Source organism: Equus przewalskii, chromosome 15 (assembly GCF_037783145.1).
Source record: "Equus przewalskii isolate Varuska chromosome 15, EquPr2, whole genome shotgun sequence".
NCBI lineage: Eukaryota > Metazoa > Chordata > Mammalia > Perissodactyla > Equidae > Equus > Equus przewalskii.
In genome coordinates, this window is record NC_091845.1 from 43,136,381 (window position 1) to 43,158,312 (window position 21,932).

Here is a 21,932-nt window from a genome sequence, read left to right on the forward strand (position 1 = left end):
CTGTGCTCGTTTTCCTTCCCTTCCTAGAGGGACTTATAAATATGTGCCCACCCCAAAGAAGTATGTCTTTTTTTTTTTTTTTTTTAGCACTTTTTATGAGAGAAAGAGAAGAAACAGGTACAATGTAGTTGGCGTTATGGCTTTAAAAAGAAAGCATTTACTCCATTCACTTCAGGCTAGTGGACATCCCTTCCCGCCCCCCAAACCACAGCAATAAAGTGCTTGACTGAAAGTATGATTGTTCTTGTTTTCAGGGAATAGAACAATTGAAAAAGGAAGAGAGAAGATGGGCTAAAAAAACAAAATGGATGAACATGAAAGCCGTTTTTGGCCACCCCTTCTCTCTAGGCTGGGCCAGCCCCTTTGCCACGCCAGACCAAGGGAAGGCAGACCCGTACCAGTATGTGGTCTGAAGGATCCCTGACCAGCATTGCCACTCAGACACAAACCACATCACAGCACTACCGTCCGATCCATTCTCATGAATGTTTAAACCGAAAAAGCAAAACAACTACTCTAAAACTTTTTTTTTATGTCTCAAGTATAAAATGGCTAAGCATTGCAGAGAAAAAAAAATGTTCCCATGTTTTATTTTTAAGAGATCATCCTTTATATTTTTTGGTGACTGAAGCTGCTCTTCTTTTTTCCTTTTTAAAATCACTTCTCTGGCCTATGGTTTCCTCTCTGCTGTCTGTCTGGCATGACTAATGTAGAGGGTGCTGTCTCCGGCCATGCCCACTTCTACTAACTGAGTGAGACGTGACGCTGGTGCATGGATGGACCGTCCGGACCCCTGGTTGGGAATGCATAGGAGAGCCAGGAGGGCCCATGACCTCCCACTGCCCACGAGGCAGTGGCGGGTGCCCTGATGGGACTTAAAACCTCACTGAAGATGGATGCTTACCCCTTGAGGCCTGAGAGGGGCAGGATCAGGGCTGGAGCCTTCAGAAGGGCCCTTGACACAGCGGCCTCATCCCCCACGTGGACACAGTTTGCCTCCTAATTCACAAAATCAATTGCCTGCCTTGTACTTTATGGGCTCGGGTGCGTAGAATGATTTTAAGGGGGGTGGGGAGAGAGATGAAAGGGGTCTTATTTGTATTCTGAATCACTAATTATATTCCCTCTGATTATGTGGAAGACTGTGAAGGAAAAAGACGTTTTTCCAGTTCAAAATGCCTTACACAATCAAAAAAAAATTCCAAATTTTAGGCGAGCTGCATTTTCCTTTGTTACATCTGCTCACCCTCCTGCCACCTCAGCTCCCGCGCTCCCCGAGCGAGATGTCAGTCAGTCAGTGTTAATGCTGAGTGAGACAGCCACGGTCCCCAGCGCCACCATCAGCCTCTGCTTCCTGGCTTTGTAAATCTCTGAAGTGGGTTCACAATGATGTTTTAGACCCATAAATGGGCACATACCCATGTCTTACAATATTTTTTTTTTTTTTAAAGATTTTATTTTTTCCTTTTTCTCCCCAAAGCACCCCCGGTACATAGCTGTGTATTCTTCGTTGTGGGTTCTTCTAGTTGTGGCATGTGGGACGCTGCCTCAGCATGGTCTGATGAGCAGTGCCATGTCCGCGCCCAGGATTCGAACTAATGAAACACTGGGCCGCCTGCAGCGGAGCGCGCGAACTTAACCACTCGGCCACTGGGCCAGCCCCCATGTCTTACAATATTTTAACCTGGGAGACTATTGTCCTGGCATGGGGCTGACAGTGATGCGAGAGCAACATTGTAGCCCCCAAACTTTTCACAGTTGCTAGACAGCCTTCACTGCAGTCAGCTGATTCACGGGAGCTGGGGCCTGGCACTGAGAAGCTCTTCCGTTTGGAGGCGCCTGCTGTGTCAGTCTCATTTGCAAAAGGAAAGCCTGAAGATAGCGGGGGAGGTGAGGAGACAGAGAGTGCCCTCACATGCAAAAGTCACGGAAATTTGAATACTGACCATCTGTGAATTCTCACACATGGATTTTTTTTAAGTGATCATCACCACAAACCTCCTTTTTTAGCTTTTGCTTGGGGTGGGGGTGGGGGGTAAGGTTTATTAAATCCAGTCCTGGATAGGGAGAAAGTTAATCTAGCCATGTGATTTTTCAGAAAAGTAAGCGAAACATGCTGCCTCTTTTCAATTCTGTCAGTGCTTCCACATGGAAACAAAATGCAATAAAATTTTTCCAAACCCTGTTCTGATTGAGCTCTGCTCTCTCACAGTGTTACCTGCGGGGAGAGCCGATGGTCTGGTCAACCCAAGTTTGCTGTTTATTTCTTTGCTTTTAAAGGACATTTATTTATGCTCCCTCCCTTGAATGAGGTGTTTATTGTGTCTTTAAAGGACCTTTATGGTCCCCTCTTGAGCAAGCTTGCCCTACCAGGCCCCTGTCCTTTGGCTTTCTGCAGCTGGAGTTCCTTCCCTTGTGCTCCTGGGCTCTCCGTTGCTACAGGAAGGTCATGAAGTCTGCCAAGTTTGCCTCTGGGGTTGGACATAGGGGAGAGCCCCATTTTCTTCTGCCCACCCAGCAGGAACCAAAGTCAAACCAGAGGAAATTGCGAAAACCTCCACACGCAGTTCTGGTGCGCTGTTTTGAGGGGTTGTCCATCATCCTTTTGATGTTTAACCAAAGAACTCTACGAGCTTTTCTGAGTCAATTAACCTTGACTGGCCTCTACGGTACTATTTATGCTATAGTCAAGGCTGAGATCTGAAATTGTTTTTAAATGCTGTTTTTAAATCGAGTTTATAGCATTTGTTTTCCACATTCTTTTTTTTTTTAAACAGTTCACTTAGGTGTATGAAAGAAGTGTGGCTAAGTGACTCGACAGCAGTTGAGAAGGCTCTGGCCCTGGTCCCACCCCTCAGGGATCCATCCCTTGGGAGGCAGTGTTGCCGTGCTGTCCTCCTCCCAGGGGACGGAGACTGGGACTCGGAATATTTTTTAAGTATTCGGATGCCCTCAAAGTACTCCATCTTCAAGGGCTTTTTTTTAAGCGACCCAGATTGGGTTTTCCCTCATGGAATTTCTAAGGAATGCAGTAGTTAGAGCTGAAGATGTGTTGACTTTTTCTTGAATCCTAAAAATAGAAAGTCATCATTTAAACGTGAGCATACTATGGATATCTCCCAGAGATGCAGGCTCCTTCCGACATCCTGTATGATTCTCCCTCTGGGTTTTTACAAGCCCTTTGGCTGAACGAATGAGTGTTCCCCAGCTCTCAAGCCAGAGTGAAATGTGCACTCAGAAGATAGGAATACTCCAAGATTCCCTGTGTTTTTCCTATTTCATTTTCCTTAAGATCAAAAACATTTTTCAGAGAGCTCACTGACTAAGGAGCGTGACTGTCCTTTGCAGTGTAGTGATTGGTCTCCAGCCTGGTGCCCACGCGGGAAGAAATAGACATCCCTGAGCTCCACTCAGTATCCCCAGATGACTCATGAAAGAGGACACCCCTCCACACAAACGCGGCCCCAGCTTTTTGCTCTGGCACAGGAGTTCTGACAGCACTGAATGGTGCACATATGGGAAATGAGCCAGTAGTGGCCATAGGGTTCAGAACCTGGGCTCTGGAAAGCGTAAGGGAAAAATAAAGAGGAAGGTGACACGGCGAGTTGGGTTCGTGACTCTTTCCTGAAGCCTGTCAGCTTCAGCTTTGTGTTAATAGCAACCATATGGAACAGGCAAAAGGCCTCGGGCCAAACAAATCGATGCCTATTTGCATGGGCTTGGTGGCGTTGTGTGCACAAAGAGAATTTGGGTACAAGTGCATGTGCCAAGTCTCCTCTTAGTCATACCATTTCATCTTTCTAATACTTTTTTCTTGGAAGAACCCAAAGTGAGATGCCTTGAATTACCAGCTTTGCTCATTCTGGCTAGGCTGCTTGGAAGGTTAAAAATCCATCTTCTTGATGCAGGAATCTTTCAGATGAGGTAAATTAAGAAATGTTTATTAACCACCTATACGAGGTCAGAATCACACAGAAACCCCAGATCTGGGAGCCTGCATTGGGCTCTCCCAGCCAGCTAATGGGTTTTAAGTTTCTCTCATTTTAAGACCTGTAGTGCATCAGCCTGTGGGGTGAGCCAGCCAGGGGTGTCAGCCTAGAAGGGGCCCTTAAATACCAAGGAAATGAGAAGAGAGGAAGATTTTGCTGGAATCCCTCTCAAGAACCTTGCTGGCGATGCGCTGAGGCAGTGCATCTCAATGCGTGGCCCCTAGACCAGCAGCATCAGCGTCACCTGGGAGCTTGTCAGAAAAGCGCATTCTTGGGCTCCACCCCAGACCTGCTGAATCAGAAACTCAGAGGGTGGGGCCCAGCAAGCTGGATTTTAATAGCCCTCCAGGGGATTCTGACACATGCGCGTCTGAGAATCCACTTGGGGTGTGCCGGGGTCGCCCCACCGGGGCTCCCTGATGCCTGCCGATGATTGGCCCCGTGTGCTGCTGGGCTCAGTGTGGTGCTCGGTAGGGGGTGCCGACTGAGTCCTCTTCCCTCAACCCACAGCCTCCCCAACATGAATGCTGAGAAAACAAGGGAAGTCTGCTTTGTGAAAGGGAGCCAAATTATTAGTCTGTCCAACAGTCTTCCTGCAAATCTATCTGTCCAACTGGTTTCTGGACCGAGGGGCCCTTTGGGCAGAGAACCGTCCAGAAGGCAGAGGGGAAAGAGTGGAGCTGGGGTCCTCTAAATGGGAGTGGTGGCTAGTGAGGAATTAGAGCCTGGGACAGACACATGCACATGTCCTGGCCTTTGGTGTCCATCTGTGGGCCTCAACACCCACATGGCTTTTTCTTAAATCTTCTAAATACACATCTGACCTGAGAATCACCTCATAGGAAATAAAGAATTCACACTGAAACAGAAACAAGCCATGGGCCAGTCTACTCTGCCAAACTGAAGACTTCATTTCCCCACCCTCTCCCTCAAGAAAAAAAAATTGATGACTTGAGCAGCGTGATTACCCAGCAAAGCCAAGTGGCCCCAGGGATCACTCTCCATCTGTGCGCACAGGAGCTGATGAAGCTGATCCAAGGAATTATGAAAAGCATTGCAGAGGAGTGTTTGCAAAAATCTTCTCGGGGAAGGCACCTGCTCTGACATGGACACAAAGGACGCCCTGAATTTCTGCAGCTGAGTTAACGTAGCCCAGCGATGGAAAATTTGGGCCCAGGCTTCAGTCCTTGGTTCACATCCTTAGTCAGCTACTTCCTTCCTGTGTGACCTTGGGCACTAACTTACTTAAGCCTCGGTTTTCTCATCTGTAAAATCAGGGAGTCACAAGGCTGACGTGTGGATTAAATGAGAGTAATGAAGGTAAGTGTTAGTATCTGGCACATGGTGTGGCTCAAATACACGTTAGCTCTGTTAGAGCTGTGCTTTTCAAATCGTCACAACTGTTGCGGGTTGCAATAAAAAGCTGTTTTCTGTTGCGGGTTGCAATAAAAAGCTATGAAACACTCATGAAGAGAGAGTTATCTGGCTGTCTCTGAGGAGGGCAGGTATGTGTGGGCTACAGCATCTCTGACTTTCTATGTCTGGTGATGGAGGGAGCCGGGGGACCACCTGCTCTTGTTCTGTGGGTCTCAGCTGAGTCCTTACAGAGCTGTACTTGGGTCTCAGCCTCCCTTGGGAGACTTAGTCCTGGCACATTAATTTTTGGGCGTTGGTGGGTTTGTTTACAGATCACAGCTCTTGTGTCATCCAAGCAGCCGATGCCCATAAGGCCTAGGTCACACACTCACTGTAAGAGGTTCTGGCTTAGGCTGTTACCCCCTTACCAGGAATCAACCATTCTTTTTTTTTTTTTTTTTAAGATTGGCACCTGAGCTAACATCTGTTGCCAATCTTCTTTTTTTTTTTTTCCTTCTCCTCAAAGCCCCCCAGTACATAGTTGTATATTCTAGTTGTGAGTGCCTCTGGTTGTGCTATGTGGGGACACCACCTCAGCATGGCCTGATAAGCAGTGCCATGTCTGCGCCCAGGATCCGAACCAGCCAAACCCTGGGCTGCCGAAGTGGAGCGCACGAACTTAACCACTCGGCCACGGGCGGCCCCAGGAATCAACCATTCTTGTTTGTTGAGCCTGAAGTCAGTATTACTGCTGCCTCTGCAAACCTCCAGCTTCAGAACCTTACCTTCAGGACACCTTTAAATCTACACAAAACTCAAAATTGAGTCCTATCTGGAAAAAGAAACCCCTCTGGCTCCCCCTGATGCTGAGAGTCCAGAACCTCAGGCCTTTTTTATGCATCAGATTCTTTTGGAATATTTTCTCCTCTCCAGACTCAGAGTTGACACTCTTTGGATGTTTGTCCACTTAACCGCTGAGGAACTTCCAGGCCGGACTTTGGGATGCTTTTGCGAGCTCGTTGAGGAGGTGGAGTACAGTCCTAGAGGGCTCCTCTGGGAACACACTGGAATGGGAAATAGTAGTCCTGTGGCTCTTCTGCTTCATTTTCCCCTTCAGCTCTTCTCTGTCTTCCAGATCCGCACAGGCAGAGTGAGAATTTGCAGTAGGACTGAAAACACCTTGCGTGGAGAGAAGACACCAGGTCTAGGCTTGATTCTGGTGCATGACCAGCAGGACAAGCTTTGGCCACTGTCATGGCCTCTCAACTTCTTTTTTCCCATCTGCTGTGTCAATACTTGCTTGTTGTGAGGACCCACAGTCATGGCTTTGAGCGAGCCCAGTCAGTGTGGATACAGCCAATGTGTCCTTTCTGGGTGTCCCCTCTGTAGCCTGGTCTGCCACATGGCGAGGTCCCAGCTCCCCTGCAATCACAGTTAAAACGCCGCTCTTGACATGCTGCACACGATCATCCAGGAAGGAATGCAGGATCCCCAAAGCAAGTCACCCCGTGAGCCATTACTGCTTCTGCCAAGTGAGGAGGCCTGGCAAGGGGCCCATGCGGGAGCAGTGGGGCCTCCTGTGCTTGTGACTCCGCGAGGCTCCCTCAAGACTGTGTCAACAAGGTCCATTTTCTGAAACAGGATTTTGGTCGGATTATAAAAGTAACACCTGCTCATTGGTGAAAACTTGAAAGTGTGGGGAGTCTACAGAAATAAGTACAGATCTTCTAAACTATCCCCCCAGGTAACCACAAGTTCCATGATGATGTCATGTGCAGCTTTCTTCCTTTGTTGCCACGTGGACAGGATTTTCGAATGTCATGTAAAACTGTATTAACAGCATTTTTAATAGGTGCATAGTATTCTGCTTTATAGAATAATTTTCTTAGCCATCATTATTGGACATTTCAATTGTTTCCAACTTTCCGTTGTTATAATTCAGTGTTTAAGACTATTGCATAAATATTTGTGTCTCAGATTTTTTTTTAACTTATTGTGAAATAATTTCAAACTTACAAAAAAGTGGTAAGAATAGTACAAAGAGTTCTCATTTACCCTTCAATCTGTCTTTCCAAGTGTAAACATTTTATATAACCATAATACAAATATAAAAACCGGGAAATCTATTGATACAACACCATTAACTAATCTATATACTTTATTCAAATTACTCCAGGTGTCCCACTGACATCCTTTTCTGTTCCAGGAGGCCTCATTGCATCATTTGCCATGTCTCGTTAGTCTCCTCCAATCCATGGCAGTCTCTCAGTATTTCTTTATCTTTCACAAACTTGACCCTTTTTTTTAATTGAGGTGAAACTCACAGAACATAAAATTAACCATTTTAAAGTGTGCAATTCAGGGGAACTTATAATGTTGTACCACTACCACTCCTATCTGGTTTCAAAACATTTTCATCAGACTTTGACCCTTTTGAAGATTATAGGCCAGATATTTTGTAGACTATTCTTCTATTTGTGTTTGTCTGGTGTTTTCTCACAATTAAATTGAGATGATGCATTTGGGGCAGGAAAACCTCTGAGGTGATGGTGTGTCCTTCCCAGTGCACTATATCCAAGATACATGACGCTGATGCGTCTCATTCCCGGTGATATTAACTTTCATTGGGTTAAGGTGGTGCCTGCAAAGTTTCCTTACTGTGAAGCTACTGTTTTACCCTTCATAATCAGTAAAGTCTCTCATGAGCAGACACTTTGAGATCAGATTCTTTAGACTACAATTTTCTCAAAAGCCGAGAAACGTAAATCTCTGATATGGTGTGGGAAGACAGAGTACTGGAGAAGAAGAGCTGACCCAGGATGTGGTCAGATCTCAGTCTGTGTGTGTGCCTCAGTTTCTCTTTCTGTATAACATAAAGGTTTATACCAGTTATGTGAGGCTCTTGTGTGGAAAAGAAGAGAAAGCCTAGAACTAGGTACTCAGAGATGGTTCCGAGGTGGAAAGAGTCATGTCAATGAGCAATATCTGTGCCTGGCAAACCTGCAGCCAATTCCCTTGGCTTCCAGAAGAGATGGAGAAGGCAGAGGCCCCAGTGAGGGGCAAAAGGCTCTGGGCAGGGTGTTGTGGGCCTTGAGAGCTGGCCCGCTGTGCCTTTAACTCCTTTGGCTTTCTCCCCTTACCCAACACCCTCTTTCTGTGGCCTGGCGGCTGAGTCGCAGCCGACACCCAGAGGCAGGTGAGTGGGCAGCTTGGGAGAGGCCACAAGGTGGTGTGCTGCATGAGCAGCCCTCACGCCAGCCTCTGCCTCCCCACAGTGACCCTGTGCACCCTCCAGCTGCTTGCTGCATGTTGGCACTAGCCATACACTCATGTGCTTCTTCATCTCACGTGTTTGTATCCTGCACTCTCACCTGAACCCTGTCATCCTTCTTCGTGCTAAGTTTGCTGTGCCTACCATGGTGGGGAGTGGTCCAGAATATTTAGGGAGGGATCATCTGTCTTAGTGGTCTCAGGATGGGTGGGCCAGCTCATGCCCAGAGAGGCCTGGGATGTCACTCCTTGGTCCTTGGCCACTGGGCAGCCTGGCTCCTGTGCAGCAGCTGGCCTTACTTAACAAGGCTGGGCAGCCCTGGCACCTGTGGGAGGGAAGCAGGGAGGGCTAGTGGTAGGTGAGAACCAGGCCAGTTCCTCTGGAAGGTCCTGCTTGCTGTGCTACTCCACGCTGCTCCCCACTCCGCCCCCTCAGCCCTCTGAGGAGTCTCCAGCCCTGACCTGGCCTACAGCAGGCTGTGCCCCAGCAGCCCCATCCACCCATGCCCTGGGCCTCAGTGCCAGGCTGTGCCGGGGCTGGGGGTATGTGCCCGAAGGTGCACAGCCCTATATGCTGACCCTCTTTATCTCACTGTCCCTCCAGGGCATTGAGCGCCTCAAACGAAAGAACCAGCCGAGGGAGCACACGGGCAGCTGGGAGTCGGTAAAGGAGACCTTTGGTGGGGACTTCTCCCCGAACTGGTTCAACCCCTTCTCCGGACCGTGTCATCCAGAGCCTCTCCGTGACGGAGACTGGGTGCGGCAGGTGACACTGTCAGACACCGACAACACGGAAACAGTGACGGAGTCTGAGGAGGGGAAGGACAAGGACTCTGTGGAGGTGATAGATGAGTAATGCTGCTATGGGGAGAGGGACGGACACTGAAAAGTCACTGTCAACCTGTCACTGGCATTGTGGCTGCGGGGTTCATGGGTGTGACGCGCTCCCCTGCACCCCGCTGCTCCCCTCGGGTCTCTCACTTGGCGTGGCTGTCCTCTGTAACCCCTCCTCTCTTTCCCCGTGTTGAGCCAGGTCTGGGAGGTGGGGGATAGACTAGGGATGACAGAGGAGGGACTTTTTCTGAGTCCATCTAAGAAGAGTCTGCTGGGAGAGGGAGCGTCAGGAACCATTCTCCAAGACTGGGCGTCCTCTGCCGCTTGCACAGCCTCCCCCAACAAAGGGAGCTCTGAACAGGGCGGCTGGGGACCAGAAAAGAACTCGCCTTAGGCTGTTCTTGGGATGTCTGTCTTCTCATGGGAAGGTTGGGGCCCTGCTCCTGGCTTTTGAGAAATAAGGCCATAACATTATGATGGAAGGACAGAGCAGGGCTGGCCTTGGGGACCTGAGGTGGGACCCTGACATCAGGAGAGATCAGCCTGGAAAGGCTGCAAGCATCGCGGCCACTCCCGGAAAGGGCTCCCCTGCCACCGGCCTGAATTAGGAGAAAGGCCTGTGCCGCAGCTGCCTTCGGAGTCAGGCATGGTTTGAGAGGACCCCAACACTGGGCTGCAGATACACACATGCGGGACGTGCCCAGGTCGGAAACAAGCCTGAGCTATGGCAGCTGCGCCAGAACTTAGCTCCCATTCCGCAGACACGAGAGGCTTAGTGGAGTCACAGCTTAACGCTGTCCTGCCGTGTGGCTACAGATCTGTCCACGCCCAGGTCGGAGTTGGGGGAGGGCCTAAATAGGGCTTCTGGGGACTCGGACCTCCTCCACCAGAACGGAATTTACCTTTCCCTCCTGGATGGAGTCTGACAACCCACCTAGGCAGAACTGACCAGAAACCTGACCTGTGTGTTTTAGGCCAGTTTTCCCAAGATAACGCCCACCTTGTGTCTGAAAGGGCGGGTGGTAGCCAGGGCCTGCAGATTGATGAACCAGGAAGACAGACACACACACACACCCTCACACTCTACCAAGATGAGCCTGGACCCTGGTCCCCCCATTTGAAGGCTGAAGGCCCAAGCAGGGGTCCCTGAGCTCCAAAACCCCACTCCAGTGGTTCCTGAAGCAGCATCTTCTACACAAAGCCCAACAGAAGGGTTCGTCTCCCCCTTTGGTGTAAGAATGGCTCCCCCACCCCGGCTCCCAGCGGAGGCCTTTGTTCTTCTCTTTGGCCCATTGCCCCAGGATCAGCTGGCACCAGGGCGGAGCCTGCCCACGCGATGTCTCTGTTCCAGGGCCCCTCTTCCAGCTCCAGGCCAAGCATGAGTCCTCGTCCAGGGGGGCCTGTGGCCCCAGTTAAATGGGGAAGGAGGTCAGTATTCAGAGGTGCCACCTAGGACACTTTACGAAGGCTCTGGTGACCGTGAGAAAGAAAGGAAGGCAGCAGCGCAATCCTCGGGCAGTGTCCTCGGGCCTTCCCTGAAGGGCAGTGGCTCTGCAGAGAGAGACCCCTGCCTACAGCTGATGACCGCCAGGCTCTAGGGCTAATTGCTCGGAGGGGCCGGTGTTCACAGAGCCACCTCTGTCCTAACCCCTGCTCAGAGCTCTTTCGTGATGTCCCGTGAGAGGGCTGGTGGCAGGACTTGCATTGACAGAGCAACCAGAAAGGCTCGGGCCTTCCACAGCCAGGCCATGGACATCTCTTCTTGGTCCGTGTCAGCTTTCGTACTTATTAATATTTATTAACAAAGCCCATTAACTCGCAGTCCGGGCAGGGCGTTGCCTCTCACCACTTTGGGAGAGAGCTGTCGTCTGACCGTGGAGACCCACTGTTTGTTGTCCTGACCAAGAAGGCAGCCCTGGGGTGCCCACAGGGTGAATTGTGTACCAAAGAGACTCCAGCAGTGCTGTGTGAGTCCCAAAGGAGTCCGCGGTCAGCGGGCAGGGTAAGGGGAGAGGTTCGCTGGTCACCGTTTGCTGATGATGTCAGTCTGGCAGGGTCAGGCCGGAGGTCCGAGGTGTGTGCATGAGAAAGGCCCTTGCACAATGGCCTTGAAATTGCTCTTCCTCCAGCCGGCTTGGCGGAAAGCAGAGGTCCGTCGCCATGAGCCCCAAAGCCCACTCTGGGTTCAGGTTGGTTGGTGGGGAGGCATTTTACCTGCACAGAGTCAGACCAGCCTCTCCCTCCTTGCTGAGCCCATCTCCATGCTAGACCTCAGCCACCTCAGACCCTGTCCTGGCAGGGGCTGCACTGGGCCCCAGCTGGGGCTGCGTGGGTGACAACCTGTCTAATCCCCACACCAGTGGCACAGTGGCCTTCCCTCTGTGGCGGCTGGCGACAGTGTAACATTCTGCTTAGTCTCAAACTGACAGCATTGCAATGCTGTCAAAACAAGACAAGGGCCAACATTGAGGGAGACTGGGCGCAAACTTCTGCTTTTTTCTCTGAATAAAAAGCTCTTTTCTCGACCTTGGTGGCTGGAGTCTCCTGTCTTCAGCAGGAGATCCCAATCCAGACCCCTGGCTGGCATCCTTCCTCTCGGGTCACCTCGAGGGCACCCCTAAGAAAGCCTCTTTTCTCCCATTTCCCGTGGGGAGACCAGTGAGTGTCATACACAGGCACCGAGCTGCACTTGCAGAGTTACTAACTAAACCCATCTCTCTGGGTCACCTCCTGTGTGGTATTTCCAGCAAAAGGAAAACTCACCTGTCATGCAACAAGCATTTATTGAACACCTACTATATGCCAGGGAGGTGGGCGTGGGGGCAAGAGTGCCCAGGATTGAAGGGTTTGACTTTAAAGCCAAGCCCCCACCCCTGAATGTCATGCAAATTACACACAAAATAACCCTCAGTCAACCCACACATGTGCCTCTGCCTGAGTGTGTCCAGTTGGGGTTACAGCCTTAGGGAGAGGGGCTGGGTGTCCTGAACAGGGCCTGGAATAAAGCAGCCCAGCCCCTCGGAGAAACAGTCCTTGACCCAGGAAGTTCAGAGGATCGGATGGCTCACCAAGTGCCCACGTGATCCCCAGCACAAGCTACCTTAAGAAGCTTGTTCACAGAAAGAAAAAAGTGACCCAGGGGACCAGAGTCATCTGGAAGCAGTCAGTTTAATTAAAAGCGTATTGATCATTTGAGCAGGTCTCTGGAGGGCGGAACAAGAAGGAACGGCTCTTGCTAACAGAGACAGGCTTTCAATTGGCACAAGGAGGCACCTCCTCCCAGGATGACGACCGCCCCCAAAAGTACACCTGCTCAAGGGAGGGGGATGTTGGTGGCCGCAGGGTCTCCCTCCTTTCCCTCTCTGAGAAAGGACAAGCCTATCCCCAGGCCTGGGGCCATCTTGCGGTGGGTTCCTGTGTTGCCTGCCAGCTCTGTTTGCAAGCCATCCCTCGGGCTCACCAAGGCCACCAGCGCTGGTGAGATGAGGCGGTGGGCAAGGCAGGAGGCTTCAAGTGGAACACCTTGTGGTGTCTTCTTTACCCCAAAGATCAGTAAGGGGCATCCTTATTTCAAACCCATCTTCTCCTCAGGCTAGTCAAAGTCAGTATCCCCTGTGGCTGGCCCGCCCACTCTGTGCCTTGAGGTGGAGGCCCACAGGGTTGCAAAGGCAGCTTTATTCCTGGGGGATGATGGATGGGAGGGAGAGAGGCTAGGGTAAATTTTGCTTCCTTGTCCGTATGAAGGCTAAAATGGACAGAGGGAGGAATGGAAGCTATAGGCTCAGCGAATCCACAGACCCTGTCTGTGACCACATCCAAGGGAGCTCCCACCTGAGGGCCCTCCTGCAAAGGGAGGCACAAGTCTGGTGGAGTGTCCAGGGGGTACAGGGCCGGCTGTCCTCATGCTACCGGTGAGCTGCGGCTGCTGAGCAAGGCAAGGGCCTGGGATCAGCCTGCTGCTGGGGGAGGGGGCTTCTCTGGTCACTCTAAACGCTGCCTGGAGGAGGTGGGCTGTTTCGGGTGTTAGAGGTGAGAGTGAAATGTCTGGAGGGGAGCGAAGTGGAGGAGGCTGCTAACATCCTTGGCGAAGGTTCAAGGCCTGTCTGGAGGGAGCAGGAGGTGTGCAGTGTACCCTCAGCAGGACAGGTGTGGCCATTCGTCATCTCCCTCCCTCCCTGCATTGGGCCCCTTGAAGACATGATTTTAACTTATCAACACCATCGCTCACAGATCAGAGGGGCTGCTCGGTCACCCACCACCACCAAGGGGCTGGGGATTCTTAAACCTGGAAGGCTGGAAATTCCTACTAACCTGCAGGTGCCCCGAAGCTCACCCGGCCCTGGGGAAGCATGGGAGCCATGGCACTGGACTTAAGGCGCCACAGTTTCAAGCTGCCTGAAGTTACAGGAAGTCAGAGGCCAACCGACACCAGCTGGTCTCTCAGTCCTGCTTCTGGTTGGTGGGCAGGCCCAGCCTCCGCTTAGGGTGTGCAGATACCGGAGGGGAGGCGCCCATCCACCTGTTGTTCCCCAGACTAGGTCCCCTTCAGGGAACAAGCAGGGCTGGGAGCGGGGCACCCAGGAGAGGGACTCCCTGGGTTTCAGGTGGAGAGCACCTGGGGAGCTTTTGACAAATACTGATGATTAGGCCCCATGCCTGGAGAGTCAGACACAGCCGGTCAGGTTGGCACGTACAGTCAGCGTGGGGGACCACTGGCAGCATCTCGGCTGTTAGCAGCATTGTTTATAAATTGGCAAGTTGAGGACCAAGTTCAGCCTCAGACGTACTGTCCTGGTCCACATGGTCATTTCCACAGCTTGAATTAGTTGCACCTGGTAAGATCCAGGAGCTTACACTATAGAAGACCACACACTCTCCTGTAGCTTATTCTGCAAAATCAGAAGATCCTGAAGGCAGACCTGGGTCCCCTTAGGCACTCAGGTCATCCTCTGTCCATTTTCCTTTTCAGCCCGTTTGATTCTCAGAGTAGTCCTGTGAGCTGGACAGGTCGCACTATTATCCCCATTTTATACATGAGGAAACTAAGGCTCAGAGTCTCGGAGCCTTGCTCAGGGTCAGTCACCTGGCTGGTTGAGAATAAAGCTGGCCCCAGTATGGCACTCACCCAATCTGGGACCCCAGCTTTGAGCTTTAGATGACTCAGTTACCTCTCTGGGCCTCAGTTTCCTCAGATGTAAACCAAGGTGGTTGAACCAGCTGGTTTGCAGGGGCTTTTCCAGCTCTGACATTTCACAGACCCTCCTGGGAACCCTGCCCAGGTCGACAGAGCTTCTTGCTTCATGGATGTCAGCAACAGTTGTCTCTTATCTGAAATCTGAGAGGAATGTCTGTTTCCCGACGAATCACCCGCCGGGAATCACCTAGCCTCTCACTGTGCACAGTGGTCTGGGGGCCGCCCTGCTGGCAACACCGGCATCACAGGGGAGCTTGTGAGAAATGCAGACTCTGAGGCTCCACCCCCACGTGCTGAATCAGAATGTGCAATTTAGCAATATTCCCCAGGTAATTTGCACATTAGGGTTTGAGAAACCCTGGTCTAAGGGAAATAGTAACCGACTGGTTTTTCCCTGGAATATTCAGACACCCTGTAAGAAACAGGCCATCAGAAACCTTCTTTCAGGAACAAATCATAAGAGTTTGGTAAAGTCCTTTGCTGGGTATATCAGCATATCAAAATCAACAATTTCCATATAGTCCAGCGAACAATTAGAAAATATAATGAAAAATATTTCATTCACAAAAGCAACAAAAACTGTAATACGCCTTAGAATTAATCTAACTAGAAACATATGAATTATATATGGAGAAAACAATAACACTTTTCTAAATGTCACAAAGAAGATCTGAATGGAACAATATCCCACATACCTGGAAGGTAAGATTCAATACTGTCATTTCCCATAATTCTCCCCCAAATAAATTGATAAGTTCAATACAATACCCATCTGAATCCTAACAGTTTTTAAAAGTTCTATGGACAAGAAAAATGGGGGGGAGGTGTGTGGAGGGACATGTGCCTACTACATATCAATATGTGCTGTGGAACTACAGTAATTTAAACGGCGTAACATTGCATGAGAAGATAAGCAAGTTAGAGTCCAGAGACCCAGATATATACGGGAATTAACAATATGAGAAAAGTAGCAATTCAAAGCACTAGGAAATGATAGCCTATTGGCAAGGTTGTAGCTCTACATCATCGCACACCCAAAAATTAAATTCCAAATAAATATCTAATTGTATAAATAAAGCTAAGAATTCTAGAAAAAACAGAGGAGAATATTTCTCCATTCTTGGGGTGACATGAAACCCAGTATCCTGAAAGGAAAGGATTGACAAATTTGGCTACATTAAAATTTAAAAGTTCTTATGATGAAAGGCATCTTAGAGGTTAAAAAGATACAGACTATGATAGACGATTTGCAACACATAGCACTCCTTATGTATCAAGAGCGGCAGTGGCAGCTGCCGTGAGGAAGAGTGAAGGGTCCAACTTTCCTCCTGGCCTGAGAGGTTTAGGGCTCAGAGAGTCACAATGTCAGAGAAAACGCAGCCAGTAGACTTAGGTCTCCTGAAGGAGGACGAGTTCCCTGCGGAAGACAAGGCTGGTTTAGATGAAGATGCACATGTCTGGGAGGATAATTAGGATGATAACAATGTACAGGATGACTTCTCCAGTTATGAGCCGAACTAGAGAAACATGGTTATAAGATGGAGACCTCATGGCATCCAGAAGAAGTGTTGAAGCAACGTACGCGTGGACTATTGACTGAATTCTAGGACAGAGAACCCAGCGTGGGACGTTTTAAAAAAATGTTTATTTCATTACCTGCTTGGATTTATTTTTGTTCTTGTAACACAAAAATAAATGTTTTGATCTAAAAAAAAAAAGACTACACACAAATTAATATGAAAAAATAAGTGACTCAGAAAAAAGGATATGAACAGGCAATTCACAGGGAATAGTCAATTAACATAAGAAAAATATTCAGTCACAAATAATCAGAGGTGCATATTAAAACAATGAGATTATTTAACCATTAGACTGGCAAAAATCAAAAAGATCTATTAGTGGAGCATAAATCAATGCAATCTTTTCTGGAAGCAATTTGGCACTAGCAAAATATACCTACATTCTGACCCTATGACCCCCTACTGGGAATTCACATTTCAGAAATACTTGCACACATGTGCCAAGATATATTATTATTCAGCCATTAAAAAGAAGAACCAGAAGAGTTTTTAATACCATGGGAGAAAATTCCTTTGTGATCAAGTTAAATAAAATAGACTACAAATTGCTACACATATAACATTATCTCAACTGTGTAAGCATTAGTAATAGAAGAAAGAACAAAACCCACTAAAATGTTAAGACATTATCACTGAGGGAGGAGATTATGATTTCATTTTCTTGTATTTTCCAAGTCTTGTAAGTCTTTTGTGATAAGCACTCGTTACTTTTTAAATTCTATTTATATATTTATCTTAAATCACTTTATCGAGCTATAATTTACATCCCATAAAATCCACACTTTAAGCTGGACAATTCAATGGTTTCAGTATATTTACAGAGTTGGAGTAACGTGTTACTTTCGTAATCAGAGAGGGAAACTACCAAATAAAAGGAAGCGATAGTAATCTTCATTCTCCAGAAGGCATGTGGGAGAGTTCTGTGGTCATAATTCTCTGGGGTTCTTCAAGTCACCCTTGATTTTCTAAGAGGGGTAACTACCTAGGATTCAGGTGATTCCTTCTTCTCCACCCCTCCTGTGGTCTTCATTTTGGCTATTTCCTTCCTCTGTTGACCCCCGCGCCCCCGCCTCCCCTGCCAACCACTCCCTCCCATTTTGTTCCCCTCTGCCTCTTCCTCTGCAAGTGGTAATGCTTGGTCAGCCCTCCAGGAATGAAGAGAGGGCAAAACAAGAGGATGTATGTGCAGCGCCTTGCAGAGTGCACACAGCAGCCCTCACTCATGGGAGTCCCTCTTCTGTTGTCGCCACTTCCACCCTATCCTCGGTGTCCAGACCCAATGAAAGGAGGGGAAGCCAAGCAGTTCTGTAGAGCATGGCATTTTCCAGAAGTTTTTTGTTGCAAAATCTAGTGAGAGGGAAGGTTGGAAGTTGCTGGTGCCATGAATCCTCACCCCTGGACTTGTGCCTTTAGAGCCGTGGAGCCCTGCCTCTTTCCACATTGTTGCTCGGTCTCATGGCTGCACAGAGATGGTCATCCTTCCACTCTGTGTCAGAAACTTAACACATACCGTCTAATTTGCACTTCACAACTACCCAGTGGAATAACCCAAGTCCAGACAAGCAAATCTGCCCAGAAGCCTCCAGACTAAAGTCTTCTAAAAAGTCTCACTCAAGTTTTAAAAGCTTTTTATCTACATCAACATTCCAATTGTCATGAGGCTTCCTGGTAAATAATTGTTAAGTGGTTGGTTCTTTGATAAATACCCTGGGAGGCAGGGGGTGGCAGAAAGCAGAGGACAACGGGAAAGGCCCTGGGCGGGGCCCTGGAGAAAGGGCTTCCAGTGCTGACTCCACCATCCGTCTGCAGTCTGGGAGGTCACCCCCTCTCTGGGCAAGTTTCACATGCATGAGGCTGGCGTTTGACCTGAGGCTCACAAAGCTTTCTCCAGAACCTTTACTGGCTAATACCTAACTAAAAAGGGGGTCCATCAAGTAGGGCCTGGTCCAGCCACAGGATGGCAAATTCATTACCTGACCGAAGTTCCAGGGTTTTTCTTTGACAGAGTGAGTGAAACCTATGTAACGGTAGCCATGTTGTGCAGGATGTGCTCATTTTGCTCCACCTCATCAGGACATGAAGGAGCAAAATGAGCTCCTTCAAGAGGAGGACACGAAGACTGTGTCCTCTGAAGCAAGAGAGCACACACACAGGGTCATCGTTCACCCCCTGGGACACAGGAGGCTTCCTGGACTAGGCGTCCATGAGGTCTTCATGAGGAGTTTGGAACAGTGGGCGTTAGGGGCAGGAAGTGGGAGGCAAGGGTTAAGAAGGCATCAAAAAGAACATCCTAAGGCAGCCATAAGGGACTTCCACTGGGCAAATTTGGGGCAATTTGAGCACAAACATAATTAAGAACAGGAATGAATCTTAAACTATTGGGGAAAAAATGAGATCCGTGAGTCCATACAGATGATAAATTGATTGATAGATGATAGATAGATACATAGATACACACACAGACAGATGATAGATAGATGGGGGTGAAAGGAGGGCTCAGCTTCCAGGAGAATACTGGAGGCCAGCAGGTAAGGTGGAGGGAGAGCTGGAGCTGGAAAGTCACTGTGCAACATCACAGAGAAGGTGGGTTCAGGCAGGATGCTAAATCTAGGCGTGGGGAATTTTGATGAGAAGCAGGATACTTGCATGGTCTTAAAGTGTCTCCACACAGACCACTTACTAGTTACAAAGGAAAAAATTGTAATTACAGAGCAGAAAAATTGGACACCTTAACCACATAATTGAATTTAACATCTCCATGAGGGGCAGGTGGACAGCATGTGCCTCCAGATGTGATGTCTGAGAAGGACACAGCATTACTTATGTAATATTCCAGCCAGGGATGCATAACAATATAAAGATACTAAATTGTCAAACTCAAAAATGAGGAATGTTCTATTAAAAATGAAGGGGGAGCTCCATTCCTCAAAAATGTCAATGTCAAAAAAGACTGAAAAAGGCTGAGGAACAGTCCCAGCTTAAAGGAGCTAAAGAGACATGACAACTGAATGCAACACATGGCCCTGGACTGGAGGAAAAAAATGTTATAAAGAACAAGATTGGGTCAACTGACCAACCTGGAATACCGATAATTTCATTAGATACAAGTGTCATGTCAACACTGAATTTCCTGAAGTTGATCACCATACTGTGGTTGTATAAGAGAACATGCTATTCTGAGGGAATACACACTAAAGTGTTTAGGGGCAAAGACTTATAATGTATGCAACTTATTCTCAAATGGTTCAAAATTAAAGTGTGTGTGTGTGTGTGTGTAAAGAGAGAGATGAAGCAAATAGGCCAAAATGTTAACAACAGGTGAATCTAGATAAAGGGTATATGGGTAATCTTTATACCATTTTTGCCCACTTTAATGAGTTTAAAATTATTTCCAAACACAAAACTTTAAAAAAAGAGCCCCCTTGTTTCTAGCTTGTACACCTGACAGGTTTTTAACCTCAGGAAGGCAGGTGTGGGAAAGGGTTGGTGTCAACAAGAGACAACAGATGTCCAGCACCCTCGGGAGAGGCCGGTGCTGGTGATGGGGGAAACGCCCTTGAGCGTAGCCACAGGGAGGAATAAGTTGGGCCGACGAAAGATGGGAGAAGAGACCTAAAAGAGCAGAGAATTTTCAGAAGGAGGGGAACATCAGTCATGATTCAGGCCCTGTCCCCGGAGGTGGTGAGTAAGAAGTTGTTGGTGCCCCCCACACAAGGGCAGCCTTTGTACAGTGGTGGAGGCAAAAGGCAGCTGGGGTGGGGTCAGGCCAGGGGAGGAGGAGAAGGGAAATGGCCAAGGAGCTCAGCCACAAAGAGGATGCTCCAGAGTGTCCATTATCTGTTCCTGGGACGGGTCCCTTCACCTAGTTTGCAAGAACCTCGAGAGCAAGTGAAGTTCATAGACTACGCGTGGCGCATAGTAGGTGCTGCTTCTCGCTTCCTCGCGTGGGTCTCCCCGGACACACTCCCCCAGCCGACCTGAGTTTCTCATTATGTTCACACCGTGGGGTGAAGAGAATGTACAAAATGTGTGCTTCAGGTTTAAAGATGTGTTTGTCCACACTTTTCACCTCCAGGTGGTACTTTCCCACGATGATATTGAGGGGCTGCTCACAGCCACCCTGACCTAAGCAAAGACACAAGACATGCTGGACACATCCTCCTTTGCCACACCCTGAGTCCTAGAATGCCTCCCAGAAGGATTCATCGATCCTAACAAATCACTCCGTCTGGAACCAGGCCGCGTCTTTCAGAGACCAGGAGTGGTCGGGGCTCTGAACGGTCAGGACGGCCCGGGGTGGGCAGATGCATGAGATGGAAAGGCAGCCACGCAAAGCAAGAGGCTTTGGCAAGTCCCGCCAATGGCCCTAGACAGACTTGGTTGGAAGCTACACGAGTGTCGTCACCTCTCTGAGCTTTACTCCGTTTACTACAGCCTGGAGATGAGGCCACCTTCCCGGCTGTTGAGACAATCCCATAAATAATGCAAATGTAAGGTGCCTGGCTGACCCAGCACCTCAGGGGACGAGCTAAATGTCAGCCATCTTTTGCAGCAAAAAAACCCCTTTCTCTGTTGTTGGAATACAAGCAGCCTGAGCCCCAGCGGGGCATCGATCCCAGGGTGCCCCCGGCTTTCATCCAGCCTTTTAGGCTAGATAATGGCTGGATAAATAATTAGGATAGACAGATGTTGCTGCAGCCACAATGGCACTAGTAATTCTTGTCATTGTCGCAAAACACTTCTGTTTGTGACCCAGGATCCTCCCAAATCCTGTAGATGCTGGTTATTATAAGATATCTTCTAGGAGCAGTGGGCTCTCAGCTCAAATCCCAGCTCTGCCTCTTACTGGCTATAGGACCTTGGCTCATTACCTAACCTCTTCTGTGCCTCAGTTTCCTTATTTAGACATTTGGAATGATAACAGTGCCCCTCCCCCATGTAGGACTGTATGATAATTAAATGAGCTAACACACTTTACTATCATTATTTTGCTGGTTGGGAAACTGAGGCTCAGAGAGGAGCCACAGGAGGTGAAGTGAAGACAGAACTCTCTTGACACAACTCCAGAATCCACCCCTCTAACTCCCCACAACCCTGTTGCATGCGGGAAGAGGAAGGAGGTGGAGCCCCTCAGAGGGCATGTCCTGGGCACCAGCAGGACAACTGTGACAATACCCACTCCCTAAGACTCAGTCACCAGAGCTCGCGCCCAGAGAGCAGACCATAATTTCACCTTCCCGGGTGTGTCCCCAGCACGGTGCCCGGCACCCAGTAGGCCTCTGATGGTTGTTTCTTACAAAGGCATGCAGGGGAACCTTCCAGAGAGTGGGAAACGTTGTAAACCTTGACCTGCATGGTGGTTCCATGGGTATATTTATATGTAAAACTTCACTGTGTGTACACTTAAGATTTGCATCCTTTATTTGTGTTAGACACCAATAAAAAACTTTAAAATAATACTTGATTGAATGAAGAAATGCAGCTCCCTCCTCCACCCTATTTCTGCCACAGGGGTGTAACCATGAAGCCAACCTTCCCACCAGGCTTAGCACAAAAACCAGATGTAAGGAAAATGAATTCAAAGGCCTTTTCCTGGAGAGATTTTCATGACACCCAAAAAACACTCAAATGCTGCAAAATCAGGGCTGGGAGTCTGGGATCTGGACAGGAAGGAGAGGGAGGAAGAACCCACAGGCCAGCAGTTGGCCC

General features: G+C 48.9%; 2 protein-coding genes across 13 annotated transcripts in view; both read left to right on the forward strand.

Moving 5' to 3' along the window:
* The window catches only part of ZDHHC3 (zinc finger DHHC-type palmitoyltransferase 3), a 57,754-nt gene extending 45,780 nt beyond the window's left edge, over nt 1-11,974 (forward strand). For 6 of the 12 annotated variants that reach the window (XM_008531299.2, XM_008531294.2, XM_070575630.1 and 3 more), the window contains one exon: nt 9,220-11,974. In XM_008531299.2, coding sequence (XP_008529521.1) covers nt 9,220-9,471 — 252 coding nt within the window. In that variant the 3' untranslated portion in view covers nt 9,472-11,974. Of the gene's footprint in view, nt 1-254; nt 2,186-9,219 lie in introns of those variants that run through there. The other 6 variants (XM_008531300.2, XM_008531298.2, XM_070575637.1 and 3 more) reach the window with 1 other exon arrangement.
* A 3,893-nt stretch (nt 11,975-15,867) lies between these two features.
* Nucleotides 15,868-16,361, forward strand: LOC103558350 (SEM1 26S proteasome subunit). The gene is given in 1 exon segment (XM_070575640.1): nt 15,868-16,361. A coding segment is annotated over 1 exon segment (159 nt). The 5' UTR covers nt 15,868-16,005; the 3' UTR covers nt 16,165-16,361.
* The last annotated feature ends 5,571 nt before the right edge of the window (nt 16,362-21,932 follow it).